The sequence below is a fragment of the Drosophila erecta genome, unplaced genomic scaffold (assembly GCF_003286155.1).
Source record: "Drosophila erecta strain 14021-0224.00,06,07 unplaced genomic scaffold, DereRS2 tig00000092-arrow-pilon, whole genome shotgun sequence".
NCBI lineage: Eukaryota > Metazoa > Arthropoda > Insecta > Diptera > Drosophilidae > Drosophila > Drosophila erecta.
This window is the reverse complement of record NW_020825207.1, coordinates 15,793,205-15,808,841: the sequence shown is the minus strand read 5'-3', so window position 1 is coordinate 15,808,841 and position 15,637 is coordinate 15,793,205. Positions and strand designations below refer to the sequence as shown.

The window sequence follows — 15,637 nt, the reverse complement described above, 5'->3', positions numbered from 1 at the left end:
CCCAATGTCAAAAGAATTCCATGTCAAATTGTATTAGAAAAATCGAATTCACTATAATAGAACCGCACATAGCCGCAATTGAGCCTCGCGTGATAGGGAACAAGCCCATTATATTGATTTTTAACGGGTTTCGAACTAGCTGCAACTGCAGACTTTCAAACTGAAAAAGGGGAAAGTGTACTCTCAGGAAATTGATGACATTAGATTATAGCTCACGGATTCCTCCAGGCGAACGTCCAAGTTAGAAGCAAACAGCGTTCGTTCCTCTAATAGAACCAAAAACTCCTTGTGATGGTCCAACACATAGAGCACATTTTTGGAATTGATCACGGCATCAAGGTAAAATAGGGTAATCCAAATGCAGGCGATGATGGAGGTCTTGGCAGATATTTTCAGATTATGGTGCCCATACTTATATATGCTATACGACATATAAGATGTGCCCACAATGGACATGTAGTATTCAGTCCTTGCAGGCCGAATACCTCTCCCAGTTGGCCCAACATGGACTGTAGTTGGCTCTGGACTTGCCCTATATCTGCCAACTGATCAGATAGATAGCAGCACCTCGTCATGAATGCTCCATTCCGCTGCTGCAGGAAGCTCAACCTCCTGCTTTCCTCGATCACCTTTCGCAGCTTTGCGTTTACAATCCGATATTGTGCCCGAATGAAAAGCATTACTAAAAAGTGCTGTGATATGGCCAAATTCATGATGAACGAAACGCACATTTTTACAGCCAAGTCCATGGTTTCTGCGGTTCCCTGGTGGTCCAATACATTCACGGAGAGTGCCACTTGAAAGAGATCCATTGCCAAGCTAATGAAGACTTTCAGTAGAATTCCCCAGCGAGTCAAATTCTTCGACTGCGGATTGATCAGATATAGACGGATGACGTCCTTCACCAGGTGCATCATTTGGTCACGCTGCAGCCATCTATTAAGCAAGGTAATTAGCCCTAAGAAATATATAATCAGCCTGAAGAATAGACATTTTCTATCATTTTACCCGCCGCGATCTTCAGGCCGGACATTATGATGATAACATATTCATGCAACTTATTTGCGCTTTGAAAGACTACACTGGTATTGCTATGAGCGGTAAAAGAATAAATAGTTGACATCGAAAAAAGGATGTTCACCATAAGGGCGTAAATAGTACATCGCCACGTTGTAAATACGCGTCCTGTTCTGCAGTCGTACTCAAAGTTACTTAACCCTATCAAGTAGCAGTAAGTTTGGACTGCCCTCAGCAACAAACCGACCCCATCGACCATTTCGAAAAACTGAATTGAATTGCTATTTGCCAGCAGGGTAATTAGCTTATGTCAATGACAACAATAATCTGATATCGAGCTCAGATTTTATTTCCGATTGACAAACAAGGCTTACACAAAAAAAAAAGTTAATTGTTCCATTGTATAACGTATAAAAAAAAAATATATTCCTTTATTTTGGTGGACTATATTTTCCATATATATAATATAATATATATATATAATATTTCAATTTATGTCGTATTGCAAGTCATTCCAATAGTTGAGATACATATTCCAATAGTTGAGATACACATTCAGCCAGGCGAATCAGATTCAGATGATTCGCTGGCGCCATGCCTTGCAAATTTCAGAAATTCCTTATCAAATCCTGTCAAATACTTCCATTAATTAAAAGAGGCCTCGATTTGGGTTTCACCAAGGCTAATTTCATTCAATGACTTTCACTTATCTAATGTATGTACCCAATGTATTTCACATTGTCTACATAAGTCTACCCAAAAGTGTGTTTAATTTAGTTTTTTTTTATTCCGGAAACACGTTTAGGTTTTTCCATTAGGTGATGGTATCTAAGAAGTGGAACGGATGAATGTTCACTGATATTCTATACTGCACACAGCCCAAGGCATTTAGCAGTGCGCAAAAGAAGAAGTCGAGCACAAACGAACATCCGCATTCCTGATTGGAGCTCATAATCTGATTCCTGATCGGCTGGGCCCACAGCTGGATATCAAAACAGGTTTGCTGCGGTGGAGAGAATATGTGAAGAGTGGAAGACGGATTTTTGCACACCCACCAGATTATTTACATCCCAGGCAAAGGACTGATCCAGCTGATCCTGCTCCTTTAAGCTTATGACCAGGAGTTGCAATCTAAGGAAGCACTGCTGTAGGGCCAATCGATCGTTGCACAGACCAATAAACAAAATACGTAAGAGGGAAGCCTGGGCGGCGATGACGGGTATTTCATATTTCCAATTACAAATGCCTCCTTCGGCAAAGTTATCGGATAGGAAGCAGGATATGACGAAAGCCCAATTGGTCACTAGCATTAAAATGTCGGAGAAAATAACACTTGCCAGCGGCAGCCACAGATGCTGGATGTTCTGGTGAATAATTCCAATCCTTGAATATAGATTAAACAGTTCAAGAAAATGAGCGCGCTGCTTTTTGGAGGGATTCCATTCCTGTGCGTATTTCTAAAAAGAATTAAAAGAAGGTATTTATCAACGGGATATAGAGTCATAATGAAAGATGACAGGACATATTTGTTTATACAGGAGTTTTTGTAGTATGTTGGTTATAGAAACAGGATTTTTCATCCATCTGATCTTTTTCATATCTATATCTATTTCTATATCTATCTTCATCTATCTTTCGAGCTGAAGTGCTGTACTACCTTTAAGAACCTATTGAAAGCAGCGATCCAGGACAGTAGGAGCAACTCGTAGACCACATAGGTGTTGAAATAAAGCTCCAGCATTAAATTGTAAAGCGAGAAGATGTGTAGTTCAATTTGACTATATCCAACCATCTGCAGCAGAGTCAGGTCCAACTGAACTATGTACAGGATCAGCAAGGAGGTACCTTCCAGGTAAAGCGGTGCCACAGTGGCATCTATCTGTGTTGTTACGCGGATCACGTTGTTTACCAGCTGAACAAATTGTCGATTCCAGGACACACTACTCATCCAGTAACACAGCCGAACAACATTCCAAATTGTGAGTTGCATAATGACAGCGGACATCAGTACATCGAAGAACCTTGGGGAAGTGAAAAGTAAACCTCTACTTCCTATTGGAATGAATGGGGCAATGGCAAGCACTAAATATGGGATGCCAAACTGGTTAAGTACGAGTAAAATAATCTTTAGGCATAGAGCAAGTCTCTTGGTCCAGATGTTGCGCGGCTGAATAATCATTTTCCGTATTTTCGAATCGTATTTAATTTGGCCAACCACGAAACCACGATAAATAATATATGAGGTCCATGATATGCTGAGAACAGACCATTTCAGCAGTCGCGATTGCCATTTCTTATTGGAAGTCCGTAGTTTTTGCTCGACCATCATCTACTAGTTCTCTTTTTGTTTGGTAACACTTACTTCCCCATAGCTAATGGACTAGCATTAATGCCAAGTAATTTACGCTAACTGTTGTTCGACCTTTAATGAAAAAAATAGTAATAATAGTTATCAACATAAAGTTCCATATTGGTAGAATGCCTTCACTAACATTTCACTACTTTGAAAGCGTACTTGATTGGTAATTAATTGTGTCAATGGCAGAAGATGCCATGCAGATGTATCTGATGACGCAGATGTATCTGATAGATTGAGTTTTGAAGTGTTCCAAGCAAGCCATTTAAAGTAAATAAAAATAAGTTGCATTATCAGTGTTTTTTTAGCATATCAAGCCCACCAAAACAGCACCCCCAGTCATTTTACCTTTGGCGTCATAAATAAAAAGTAGCGGCAATTAGGCCTCACACCTACATATGCACACTCACCCAATGAATCATGGTATTGGAGGGCAGAAAGGGTTAGCGAGGGGCGTTAATGCAGTTCGAGTTGCGTTTCCCTTAGTTATTCATGGTCAATAAGCGCGGGTCATGAGGGAGTTAAGCACCAAACACTAGTTGAAATGGTAATTACATTAGACAGTGTGTTTATGCTGCATTTTCACGCGGTTTTCGACTAAATTTGTTTAAGAGAGGTGGTGTCATGCGGTCCATTGTTAATTTATGCGTTCAGTTCGACCCCCAATTATTGCGAATTATCCATTCGGTCGTAATTTAGTTGATCATTTTAATCTTATTTAGAATCAAATTTGAAAATTCAGCTTTCGATTCTGAAAAGCAATAATTTTGTGTTTGTTATAATGCCTATACTGTAAAATGATATTATTGCAATATTAACACATTTTTTTTACATACAGGGTACTTAGTAACATACCTACATGTAGTAATCAGCGGCCAAATTATTTTATAATTTAAGGCGCACTTGTATGAAAATAATACTCTCCCCCAATTGCAGCTGCCATATAAGCATGTGCGTGGCACTTTTATCAAATTTACGCTTATTGCATTTTAATTAATTATAAACAGGTAATTATGGTAAACAGACTGGGCCACCGCCGACCCATAAAACCGGGCTTACAAACATTACCAATTTACGAGCCAAGTGCTTGCCAGTTCCGCCAAAGGGCCGTCCTGGGACGGACAAATCGTATATAAAATTAATTTAAAACACGCCACAAGCCGTTAACAAATTCCCCTCTGCAATGCCATGGCCATGGGTTACTGCAATTTAGTGCCTGTAGTTGCTAAATGCCTAAATGTCTCACCCAAAAATGCACATATTATATTATTAGTCGTGCAACAGAGTTTTGTACATATTACAGGTGAAGGAAAGCTGGATCAAAGATCTTGAAATGGGCTGCGATGAAGGTAGTTAAAGATATTAAAGTCTATTTCAATATTTGAGGCGGATTATGTACAAAGGTAGATAAATATATTCAAAATTGCGTTCACAGGTCCTTGAATAAAACATCTAACCCATAACTCGAAACGAATTTAGAAACAGAAAAATAATTCCGAAGGGCGCACACTGCCATATTCGCCATTGGTCGTCTGGGAGTACTTGTATCCTTTCAAGTGGGCCATGGATTCGTTTGTGAACAGGTTTCCAGGACCTGTCGTCGTCCTGGACTTGAAAGTGTACTCCGAGCGAAGACGGTTTCTCCTGGCGTAGTATCCGTATATTTTATCTCCGTACATTTCCCTGCACTCGGCGTAAATGGACGCGTATCGGGAATATTGCTCCCTTTGCGCATCTGCAAACCAGGCGCTATTTTTTTGCCAGTTAATGCGAGTCTTATCAATCTGATTTGCCACAACGCGGCAGTGTTTCAGCTGATCCACAAATATCACCTCACCGTACTCCTTCATCTTGGATTGGGAAGAATCAACGCAGATATAAGAGGATTAACAAACCATACAAAATATACACTTTGAAGTTTTTAGTGAGTCTTTTTAGAGGAACATTTTATATTCTAGCTTATGGAAAATGGTAAAATACCAATCGAACAGGCACAAAAAGGCCTGCTTAGATTACAAAGTCTTGTATTCACAAAGTTTTCTTTATGAAGTCTGATTCCAGTCCTGAAAATGACATCTAAAATATACTAAAAACAAACAATCAACAGATTGTTTTAGTAAGTACATACATCCAAAGGGGAAATGCGATCCTCATTAATAAAAAAGACGCAGCTTTTTGCTTGCTTTTCTTGACTTAATTTATTTTTCATTTTCATGTTCAGTTTTACAAACTATCTGGTTTTTACTTTCTTTGTCGAACATTTGATTTTCCAATTCTTACAAATAAATGGTAAACTAAAGTATTAACAAAGTTCATTGATGAAGGTTAATGAAGGAAGGTTAGTTGTTGACTTAGCTAAATCCGACAAGGAATGTTTATTTTCCGCCTCTTCTGGGTTTGGTTTAGTTATGTTTTAATTTTGAATTTACAACACGCACAAGATTTGCTTAGATTTAGACGTAGATTAGCTTACAGAGTTGCCGAGGATTTATTTCGCTTAGATCCTAAGTAAATTTGAGTTCAAACGTCGCTGGCTATGTACAAGAAACATTCATTTTGGCTAAGTTGTAGGGGTCTACGCCCCTTGCCAGTCGATCAATGCCAAGCTGAGATGTCCGAGATAAATTTTCGGCCCAGACCAGCAGCTGCTTGCTGGCCATTTGTAGCCATCGCCCCGATGCCTTTGGCCCACAATCGAACGGCTTTGTATGCAAATGAGCCATTGGATTGCATTTCTCACGCCCAGGTGACTCCGGCAGACATGCGATGTACCTTTCCATATGGAAACCCCAGTCATCGCATGAGTCATGAACTGCTTTTGGCCTTTTGTTTGCTGCTTGGTTACTCTGTTTGGACTTGAATGCATTCGATTGCGGTTCGTTGCGCGTTTTCGCATTTTGCATGTCTCAGACAATTTCCACCTTTTTTGTTTCGCCATAAACTGCTCGGTATCGGACTTTGGGGCACTCTGACTCAGTTTGAGCCACATTAGCATAAGGCAAAGGATTTGTATCATGCATAAGGCAAGGATTTGTATCATGCATGTGGCTAATTTCTCAAGGGGGAATTTAATGTTACTCATTGGAAAGAATGACTGCCTCAATTGGTTTTTTCCAAACTTTTTTTCTCAAACTATTAAAATTGTCATACACGAATATTTTCTTTTTATGAATAGCTCATACGAATTTACATTTAAAAATGGTTTGAAGTGGCTGGTACAACTAATGGATTTGACCTTCTTTAAAAGTGAACAAAAGCTCCTTGAAATTTAAGTTTGAATCAATTCGCATTACAATTGAATATGTTTAAGTAAACGATGCCAGTTTATGGTAATTTGCCTATAATCTTTTCATTCTCTTTTCATTTTCTTTATAAGGTCAATACACCTTACCTCAATGTGGTTTGGTGTATGTTTATTTATACTAGTTCTATCTTACTATTTTGCAAACTTTACAATTTAATCGTTTAGATTTAAGATTTAGAAAGCCATTGAAGGAGTTGCATTGGCCGAACACTTCCGTAATCCCCATTTGAAGTTGGTGACACCCTGAATTCCTTTAAGTGGTCCATGGGTCTATGAGACCTTCTTCTTTCCCGACGTCTATATGATTTGGTATTAACTCTGTGTTCTTCCCTCAAACGATTTCTGTTTGCATAGAACTCGAAGTGATCGTTGCCGTACTGCTCGAAACTCTCCTTGTAAATTTCAGAACACCTTGCTTCCAAATTCCTTTGGGCAGCCGGAAACCAGGAGCACCGCTCCTCCCAATGGCGCCGTGTCTCCTTGATTCGGCTGCCCACAGATCTGTGGTGCAACAGCTCAGCTGTGAATATCACCTGGTCATATACCTTCATTACAGTTTTTAACGAACTAACAGAACAGTGTGTGAAACTATTACAGCTCTCAGAAATGATTGAAAACAACCAGGCTTAGTTTCCTTTGCAAGAACATTTTCATAGGTAATGAGAATTTTGAAATGGCCTTTCGACATTTCTCAGCTCGGCACTGATTAAACCGATTACATTTAGTTACATACACGCTTATATCAGGACTACTGCCAAATTTGAAAGTTTTTAACTTGTGCAATCCTTGGCTTTTTGTCTGGCTATTTACAGCTTTCTGATGAAAATACTTATCCATAATCTTTCTCTTTGAGGAATTTTTGGAATGCAAATGCAAGTTTTCCTTAGTCTTAGCTTAATTACTTTCTGGCTGATATTACTTGGTTTTCATGGTTTCCATTAGTTTAATTCTATAAAGTTTAGACTTTTTGCTTTACAATTTTCTTACACTTGCTTTAAATCTTAAGTTAATGAAAAATTGTGTTAGGTTAAATTGTCTTGGTATGTAGATCAAAGTGCGAATATGTTTTTTACAATCGAAATGTATTGTTGCTTTTGATATGCCCAAAATGGATGATAAATTGAAAGGATTTTCAAAATGAAATCAAATATGTCGAATGCAATTAATTTTCTACACGGATTTACTTCCTATCGCTCTCAAAATGAAGAAAATATCACATAAGATCAACGAATGATTTGCCTAAACAACAATTTCTTAGAGCTACATACAATTGCCTAATACTAAGAATATTTATTTACAGTTTCTTAGCCTCTGTTTAAATGCTCGCGTTAAGTAGTTACCATTTCGATATTCTAGTGGAATATCTGGCTCTTAATTAGGTAATATATATCCTCTTTTTTCATGCACACATACATCGATTGAATTTTGAATTAAACCAAAGGTATAAATAAATCCCTTGGTTTCTGTCTTAAAGTTTTTGGCGTAGGATATGTCTGCTTTTACGAACGGCTCTGCTAGTCAATGGGCTTCAGTTATTGCGATCCTTATTCTTAAAAGAGTTAACTATTTCTGGGCCAGTTCCCATTTTGAAACAGCAGCAGCAGGATAACAGGTGGCAGTACTACAATCAGGCTTGAGGGCAGTGTTGCACAGCCGGCAGCTGAAAATACAAAGTATTAGTTTCTTGTTCCTTGAAATAAGACGAATATTTAAAATTGGGGATATACCAATCGTGCTCGACTTGGCTGCCACCGTCTCCCGCGATTCCAATGCCGGGGCTCGCTGCTGGCTTTCGCCTTCCACACTCTCCTCATTGCTCTGCAGATACAAGGAGCTGATCTTGGCCACGCACTACGGGAAAACGAAGTACGATCAATGGAAGACACTCATCCAAACTGTACTACAACTCACCTTCAGCTTCATGTCGCCGTGCTTGAAGTGGAAGGGCCGCACCTTGAACTCCAGGCCCAAGCGAGCCATCTCCAACCCATCTCGATTCACCACCACCTTGTCGTACTGCCGCAGGTGCGACTTCTGCACCGGTTCCCCATTAATAAGCCAGCTCAGGTGGCAGACGGGCTTGGACGGCGACGAGGTGCAGTTCACCCGGACGGTGTCTCCGATTTGGTAGCGCGGCTGGCCACCTGTTATTTTCGGTCCGTGGTTGGGAGTCACTGGAATGGCAGGAGTTAGTCACTACTTGCTGCACAAATATAGTTTTATTTGTAATCTAAAATTTCCCTCTTAGTGTATCAATGTATAATTGGTCGTTTAATGCTTCAACAGTTATGCACTACTCAAAAATGTTCAGTGTGATGGTTTCATTCATTTTAGTTACCAGACTATATTAACATATATTTATATAATCAAACTATTTCTTTCGAAGTTCTTCTGCAACTGTGCCTAAAATTGTGCTTGGCCGAGAATTCATAACGTAATTTCTATTAAGTTCTCTTAACTCACATAGCTTTACCTTGAACTTCCCTGGGCATCCCCCATTTGTAGTTCCGCTTGAGTTCAGTTATTCAATTTTAATGAGCCGGGGAAATTGAATAAATCTTAGACGAACTAGCTGCCCATTTCCGTCCACATTTTCCCACCCTTCCGGCTGTTTTATTATTTTATATGCAGCTTCGCTTATTTGCCCCACTGCCCCAAAAGTAGAATCAGGCAGTATGGAGGGGAGTGTACTTGCCCCGTGGAGGCTGGCAAGGCATTTCCAAGATTTATGTGCAGATTTTCGCCAGGGAAAGGAGATGCTGCCCATAACACAGCTGAATAAGAGAAAGAACTTTCGTTTTGGGCATACGAAATGCTTATTCAAAGTTTATTTGGCCATGTGTGTGCAAGTGTGTCCAGCAATTTTCTTATGTATGGGGGATATTCTTCCGACCGTGGAAGTATGTTTGTGGGTGGAAGTATTTGGAGGGTCGATGGTTTTGGAGCAACACCTATTAGGAATTTTTTCGACATATTTCCCAGGCATACCAAAAATACAAAAAAATCATTTCCACAATTAAGGCAGAAAGAATTAAGGTTTATAAAAACTGCTGTACGCCATCCTTACAGACGTTCATATAATTCCACAAGTCAAAAGCAATTTGTAAAATTAAATCTAAATCTTCCTGAATACTTATAGGTTTGTACGAAACTATTACATCAACCATATCCATTGTCTTTCACAACTCACTCCGTCTGTTTCATCCTTTTCCACATAACGTGTACAGAAATAAAAACCAAGTCAAGTGGGAACAGGACTAGAATCAGGGCTCCTCCTTAGGCCATGCCCATGTCCCCTATTTCTGCAAACCTGCTCCTCATCCAACACGAGTGTTTTCTGTATGCATTAAAAATATTCATTTCACCAAAATCCAGATAAATTGGAAGGGGGATTTTCTTCCTCATAACACATTGCGGCTTCAGTATGTGTGTATGTAAGTGATAATAGAAAATTAATTTTTAATGGTTTAAAAAAACATAAGTCTGCACTTGCTTAAAAGATAAATTGTCTAATTGATACGCTTTAATGGCCAATTCAGAGATAAATCAATTAAATACTTGGAGTAGTTCTTACTCTCAACGAGATTACATTATTTTTCTTAGTGTAAGCGTCCTGGTCAGGTTGGCCTTTTTCGGGATTGCATTTCCCTCTCCCGTTTGCTTATTTGTAATTTATAAAGTGAAGTTTACTTTTCTTTGGCCCTTCTCTCTCCCTTGTAAACTTAATTTTCTCCAAGCAACTGACTTTCTGGCGGAGGAGGGGGTAAAAGTTGGTAGGGGGAGGATGGAAAAGACCTATAACGGTCGGCTTTGGTGCAATCTGGAAATCCAGCTTGGAGAAATGCATTTTTGATAAACGCATTTGGACAGATTGAAAATATTATTTCATGGTTCCCCTTTGTTGCCATTCCAAATTTCATTCTGTCATAAAGACCAGCTGCAACTAGCAAAAAACCATTACTCCTATATTTATTTAATGTTTTACATATATGTCACAGAAATAAAGAATCACTTTTTTATAGTTTGTACAAAACAGAGAAATAATCATTTGAGTTTAAACACAAGAATTTGCCGGCCAGCCCAACACAGCCTTGAATTCTTCAATTTATTTTGCCTTGCCAAAAAAGAAAATCCGAACTTAAATTAATTGATGACTGAATAAATTCAACGTTATCTTGGCCAGATATTTATTACCCCCAAATATATTTGCTACCGAAACTCCTTGCTTTGCTTTGCTTTAAGCCGCAGCTCACCTGCTTGTATTGGGGTTATGTTCGGATAATTGTTTATATATATTATGAGAGCATTTTTTAAGTCAACGCCATATTGTCGCACTTAAATTTTATATTGCGGCATAAATCTATGGAGACAAAACCGTAGAAGGAGGGGGGTTCGTGAAAAAAGGACACGTATGTCTGTATGAGTTGGCAATTTATTTTGGCCAGACTTAGCACGCAACGATAAAGGACACACAAAAGGAGGAGGGAACACTGGGGGCAATCGAGCCAGATGAGGAGAAATGTGTGCAGATGGGGAGGAAAACCCTCAGGTCACAGGACCTGCAATAAGCCGAAAACTAAAAGCTAAAAGGGAAATGGCCGAATGTCGAATAGCCACATGCTTCAAGTGTATTTTCGGTATTTTCCTATGACTAAGCAGTTTCTGTTGCCGCAAGAGGAGAGTGGTGGGAAAAATGATGCGGAGGACACCTTTTGTGCATTGGTCGGTAAAAAAACAAGAAAAGAAGTGTCTGAAGCACTTCCAGCAGCAACAACAAATACCAAAAATAGTCACAGCAGAAATAGCCATTTGCCAGATTTGAAAGGTACATTTCTTAATACCCTTCTTTGCTTCATTGAAATAATAAGTAGTGCTTAAAAAATAAATTAAAAGGCGATTAATGCAAAAGCATATAGTTTCTTTTTGCCCATAATATTTCGTAATTTAAACGTTGCTTATAAAATGTTACTTGCTGGAGAAGAGTAGGCGTATTCAGAGCAACTACAGTGAGCACTGTAAGTGGGCGTCTATCTAGGTTTTTTTGCATGACTTTCCTGCTCAGTTGGTGGTCTTCTTTTAATACGCTGCGGTATATTTTTTGCTGCCAGCCAACCGAACACCCTAAACCGCCTCCTCCTTTCGCTCGAAGCGCACTTGGTAGCTTCTTCTTAGCAGGTGATAAGCCAGGTCAGGTGGTTGGGATTTTGGCAATGAGGGGGTGGCGTACAGTAGCTCCCCTCTAGGCATTCACCTGCTCCATTTGCAAAGGACCCATCGCTGAGGGGTGTGTGTTAGTGTTGAGGTGTGGATTATGCACATGTTGAGCATTTCGCTTAAGTGTTTTTTTCTGTCTTCTTTAGAGCTGGTTCTTGAATCTAAATTTTTGGTATTTCTGTGGGCTTATCTCTATCCCGAAAATTTTAATAATCATTTTCCGAAATGATTTACACTCCATTATATTAAATAAATTCAGCGGAATATAAAGGAATATGTAAATATGCGCAATAAAATTATGTAAAATAGCTGTGGTATTCCCGACGTCTCGGTTGAAATATAAATGGGTTTTCCTCTCTATCACTTTTCTTAACTTAATTTTACTTAGAATTTAATCACTTCATTATCTGATTAAATGAGTGATGTTTGGACTATAAAAATCAGCCATTATTTATCCCATACGTTTTTGCACTTTAACAAAGGTAGAACTGCCCGATTTTAAAGGAAAACCAGACTGAACTCCACTCGGTACTTGACTTCTTCGTGCCACTTCCCACTTGCCCTTCCGTTTCATTTCCCCTGTCCCAACCACTTCACGGCCCGTTTCATTCCGCCCATTCCCATTCCCCCGAGGTCCCTTCGTATTACTCCCGTGACATTTCTCGTGTGTTATCTTTAATTTTGCATATGGCAACGATTTTTAATGCACGATACGAGTCCTTTCCCCCTTCCGTTCGATCCTTCGGTTCAGTTGCGGCATGTTTGAGTTAAGACAACATTACAGTTCCGTTATTTCCGCGGCTCTTCCGTATCCTCTCCTGCATCGGACTCTCCGATTCCACGGTATGTGTGCTTATACACTGGAACAGTTTTCGGCGAAGTAGTGATCAATATCTTCTTTTAATTCTAAAATAAACCAACACTTTTAGCATGTATTGAGCAAGGGAAAACGCATATTTTAAGTCGATGCGCAAGTTTTCTTTTATTTACTACTAGCTAAAATAATTTGTTTGAGTGCATTTGTTGCGTATCTCGCGTTGTTTTATAATTAATGAGCACGCAAGGCTCTCAACGCTTGGCAGATGTCCTGCGCTCTCCGCTCGATGTCCTGGGCGCCTCTCTGGGCCCTCATCCTGTTTCTGAATTTATAGTTAAGTGCACTTTAAAGGACAAACACACATATAACTCACTTTACCCGCTGAGTTTCTTCGCTTCTTGTTCTCTTCCCTTTTTTCGGAGACCCCTCATGCACAGACATACACATAATGTGATCGCTTATCGATTTTACAATATAAAAAAGCAATTGCCTGCATAAAGGACCTGGAACAAGACCCCTTACTTACAATCGCAGGCAACCTCCCACTGGCAAGCAAAGTTAAATGTGATTTTTATGAGCTACGAGCGAACTTTGGGGCGCAGGAAGCTGGGGGCGGCACTCTGCCGTAATATTTATTATTGGTCCTTGGCCTGGTCACCCTAATGAGCTGTAAATTATCCAAAGGAGGCCAAAGGCAAGGAGCTCATTAATGTCTAGGGCACACACAGCTTCTAAAAGTTACGGCCCAAGCTAAATTTCACAATTTATCAATTCTATTTCGGCGTAAGTATTTGTTACGTGCCTAAGCTACACAACAAGTCCTAATACTAAAAATCAAGTATTGTTTTATTAAAAACCGCGAAAACCCAAGCTTTAAACATCATACTTTTTCTGAAATGCCCCGCTGACACTTTACGATCACCAAATTAGCATAGTCAACTCCCTTTGGGAAAAATCGGCTTTCACTGGAGCATATTTCATGGCTCACTTGCATTAGGAGGACGAAAACTCTTGCTCTCTGATTTCCCTGAATTCCCTTTCTCCGATGCTGCTGACCCAGTTCTTGATGATGAGGCATATCCCACTTAACCAGGCTCTCTTATCCTTACCACCACCGAATTCTTTGTTTTGCTTCGATTTGCAACGCCCACAGTTGGCCTTTATAACAGAAATAGAACCCGTCAATTCATATCTTTTATTTATAACAATATATATATTTATTTATTTATATATTTTTTATAAGCTTGGATTGAATTGGTTAACCTTGCTCAATTATTTCGCTGGATATTTACGTATTTCAGACTTTCGAGTACCGAATGACCACTGTATCCATCTAGATTTGTGCATCCCTCTTTCTTCGTGCCCTATATTTTATGAGCTCTGCTTGTATATCTTCGGTTCGAATATCGTTCAATTTGGCTGCCCAGACACATTGTTTAATATGCAAAGCCATTTCCCATTTCCCCGGCATTCCAATGCGTCTTCTGAAGGAAAGAGGAAAGGGGCAGTTGTGAGGGGAGTTCGAGAGTGAGCTAAGGGAATAGCCCAAAGGAAAATCAGCACGAAGTGTGCTTAGTGAGTGGGCGAGGGCGTGGCCGCCTTTCTTGGCGATGTCCTGCTCCTTGCTGCCATAAGTTAATGCAGGTTCCTGCCCCGAGGACAGCGGCTTCCATTGATGATTTCGGTGGCTGTGCTGCGGTGTCCCCAAGGGGATTCCCTGGCTTAGTCACTGCTTCTGGTGCTGCACATACTGATAACCGTTTGGTTCTTTTATGAGTTTATAAATTTGTGATTAACTTCAGGCGCATTCGCCAAACTTGATTGGGTTGTGTGAAAACTTCCGTGAATTGGTTGTGAGCTTTAAGAGGCGAGTTTGTACGGCGGGAAATATAAATCTTTTTTAATACCAACTAAATATTTTAAAGAATTATTATTATTATTAAATAAGAAATATTTGAAAATATAAAATGGAGATTCAGGTAAAACTTTCATGTTATCACACAAAAGTTGTATATGAAAAGAAACTGTTTTCTCAAGTGTACTCGTTATCCTTCACATATGTAAATGGTGATAGGATAAACGATCTTTTTCTGCAAGCCAGCCTCCGCCAGATGGCGCCTTTGTCTTAGCCCCGTTTTTACCCACTTGAAAGTCGGACATGAAAACATAATTTTACTTCAAAAATGCGATGACAGTGGCACCCGGGCCCGCCCACTTCAGCCCACGACCACGCCCCTTCACTGTACACACATGTGCGCCTTTTGTTGGCAAAGCGTCGACTGCGACTGCAAAAATTCTATTTCAATTGTTTGCCTAGATTATGCAGTTGTATTAAGAGTGGGGAGGCATAAAAAACCAAGTGTGGAAATGGGCACAGGAGCAGGACTATGAAGAGTCTAGGGTTGCCAAGGCGAAATGAGGAGAAAAGCGAAAAGAAACAAGTGCAGGATGAAATCCTTTAAAAAGCAGCGAACAAGAGAAAAGTGAGTGAGTTTACAAGGAGCCTGGGAGTTGAGACGACTCGACAATGCCATTTGCAACGCATTGCCATATTACATGAATTCCATTTACGGACTGCGACTGAAACTGGAGACTGGCGACTGGCGACCAGAGACCGGAGACCTGCGAGCTCCAGCCACGACCAGGTGAATCCAGGTGAAACACCATCAGGAGCTGCTCCACCTCCGGGAGGCAGCCTCTTTAAGATGTCGTGGGGAAGCGTAGGAATTTAATATCATTAAGATGATTAATGCGGCCTCAAGAACGGGGTATTCGAGAAACTACACCAGTGTGGTGTTGGGATGTATTAAATAAATAATAAAGGATGCATTTAAATTTAAATGCGGATTTCCCTCAAGATGTTTAATTTATTATTAAAGCTGGCTTATATTTTACTTAAATCTTTTTTATAACGCCCTTAAGGCAATAT

General features: G+C 39.8%; 4 protein-coding genes across 6 annotated transcripts in view; all 4 read right to left on the bottom strand.

The window, feature by feature from the left end:
• Positions 1-7: 7 nt before the first annotated feature.
• LOC6549578 (putative gustatory receptor 36b) lies at positions 8-1,276 on the bottom strand. The gene is given in 4 exon segments (XM_001974427.3): positions 8-160; positions 217-467; positions 470-958; positions 1,009-1,276. Coding segments are annotated over 4 exon segments (1,161 nt in total).
• Positions 1,277-1,831: 555 nt separating this feature from the next.
• On the bottom strand, positions 1,832-2,965 carry LOC6549579 (uncharacterized protein CG31750). Its single transcript, XM_001974428.2, has 3 exons — positions 2,675-2,965; positions 2,073-2,474; positions 1,832-2,020 (listed from the first exon to the last, which is right to left on the bottom strand). The coding sequence occupies exons 1-3, from the start codon at positions 2,963-2,965 to the stop codon at positions 1,832-1,834; spliced, it is 882 nt and encodes a 293-aa protein (XP_001974464.2).
• A 1,752-nt stretch (positions 2,966-4,717) lies between these two features.
• On the bottom strand, positions 4,718-5,376 carry LOC6549580. Its single transcript, XM_001974429.3, has one exon. The coding sequence runs from the start codon at positions 5,221-5,223 to the stop codon at positions 4,849-4,851; it is 375 nt and encodes a 124-aa protein (XP_001974465.1). The 5' UTR covers positions 5,224-5,376; the 3' UTR covers positions 4,718-4,848.
• A 178-nt stretch (positions 5,377-5,554) lies between these two features.
• The window catches only part of LOC6549581, a 34,063-nt gene continuing 23,980 nt past the window's right edge, over positions 5,555-15,637 (bottom strand). For all 3 annotated transcript variants that reach the window (XM_001974430.3, XM_026980904.1, XM_026980905.1), the window contains exons 5-7: positions 8,589-8,851; positions 8,405-8,528; positions 5,555-8,337 (exon numbers count right to left, since the gene is read on the bottom strand). In XM_001974430.3, the coding sequence (XP_001974466.1) occupies positions 8,237-8,337; positions 8,405-8,528; positions 8,589-8,851 (488 nt within the window). In that variant the 3' untranslated portion in view covers positions 5,555-8,236. The remainder of the gene's footprint in view (positions 8,338-8,404; positions 8,529-8,588; positions 8,852-15,637) is intronic.

What these genes read in the sequence shown, in the direction of transcription:
- LOC6549579 (XM_001974428.2), bottom strand. Translation starts at nt 2,965, where the DNA reads ATGAGTAGTGTGTCCTGGAATCGACAATTTGTTCAGCTGGTAAACAAC. An exon ending in CTTTCAATAGGTTCTTAAAG is followed by an intron (nt 2,475 to 2,674) that starts GTAGTACAGCAC and finishes AATTCTTTTTAG; the next exon opens with AAATACGCACAGGAATGGAA. An exon ending in CCTGGGATGTAAATAATCTG is followed by an intron (nt 2,021 to 2,072) that starts GTGGGTGTGCAA and finishes TCTCCACCGCAG; the next exon opens with CAAACCTGTTTTGATATCCA.
- LOC6549580 (XM_001974429.3), bottom strand. Translation starts at nt 5,223, where the DNA reads ATGAAGGAGTACGGTGAGGTGATATTTGTGGATCAGCTGAAACACTGC.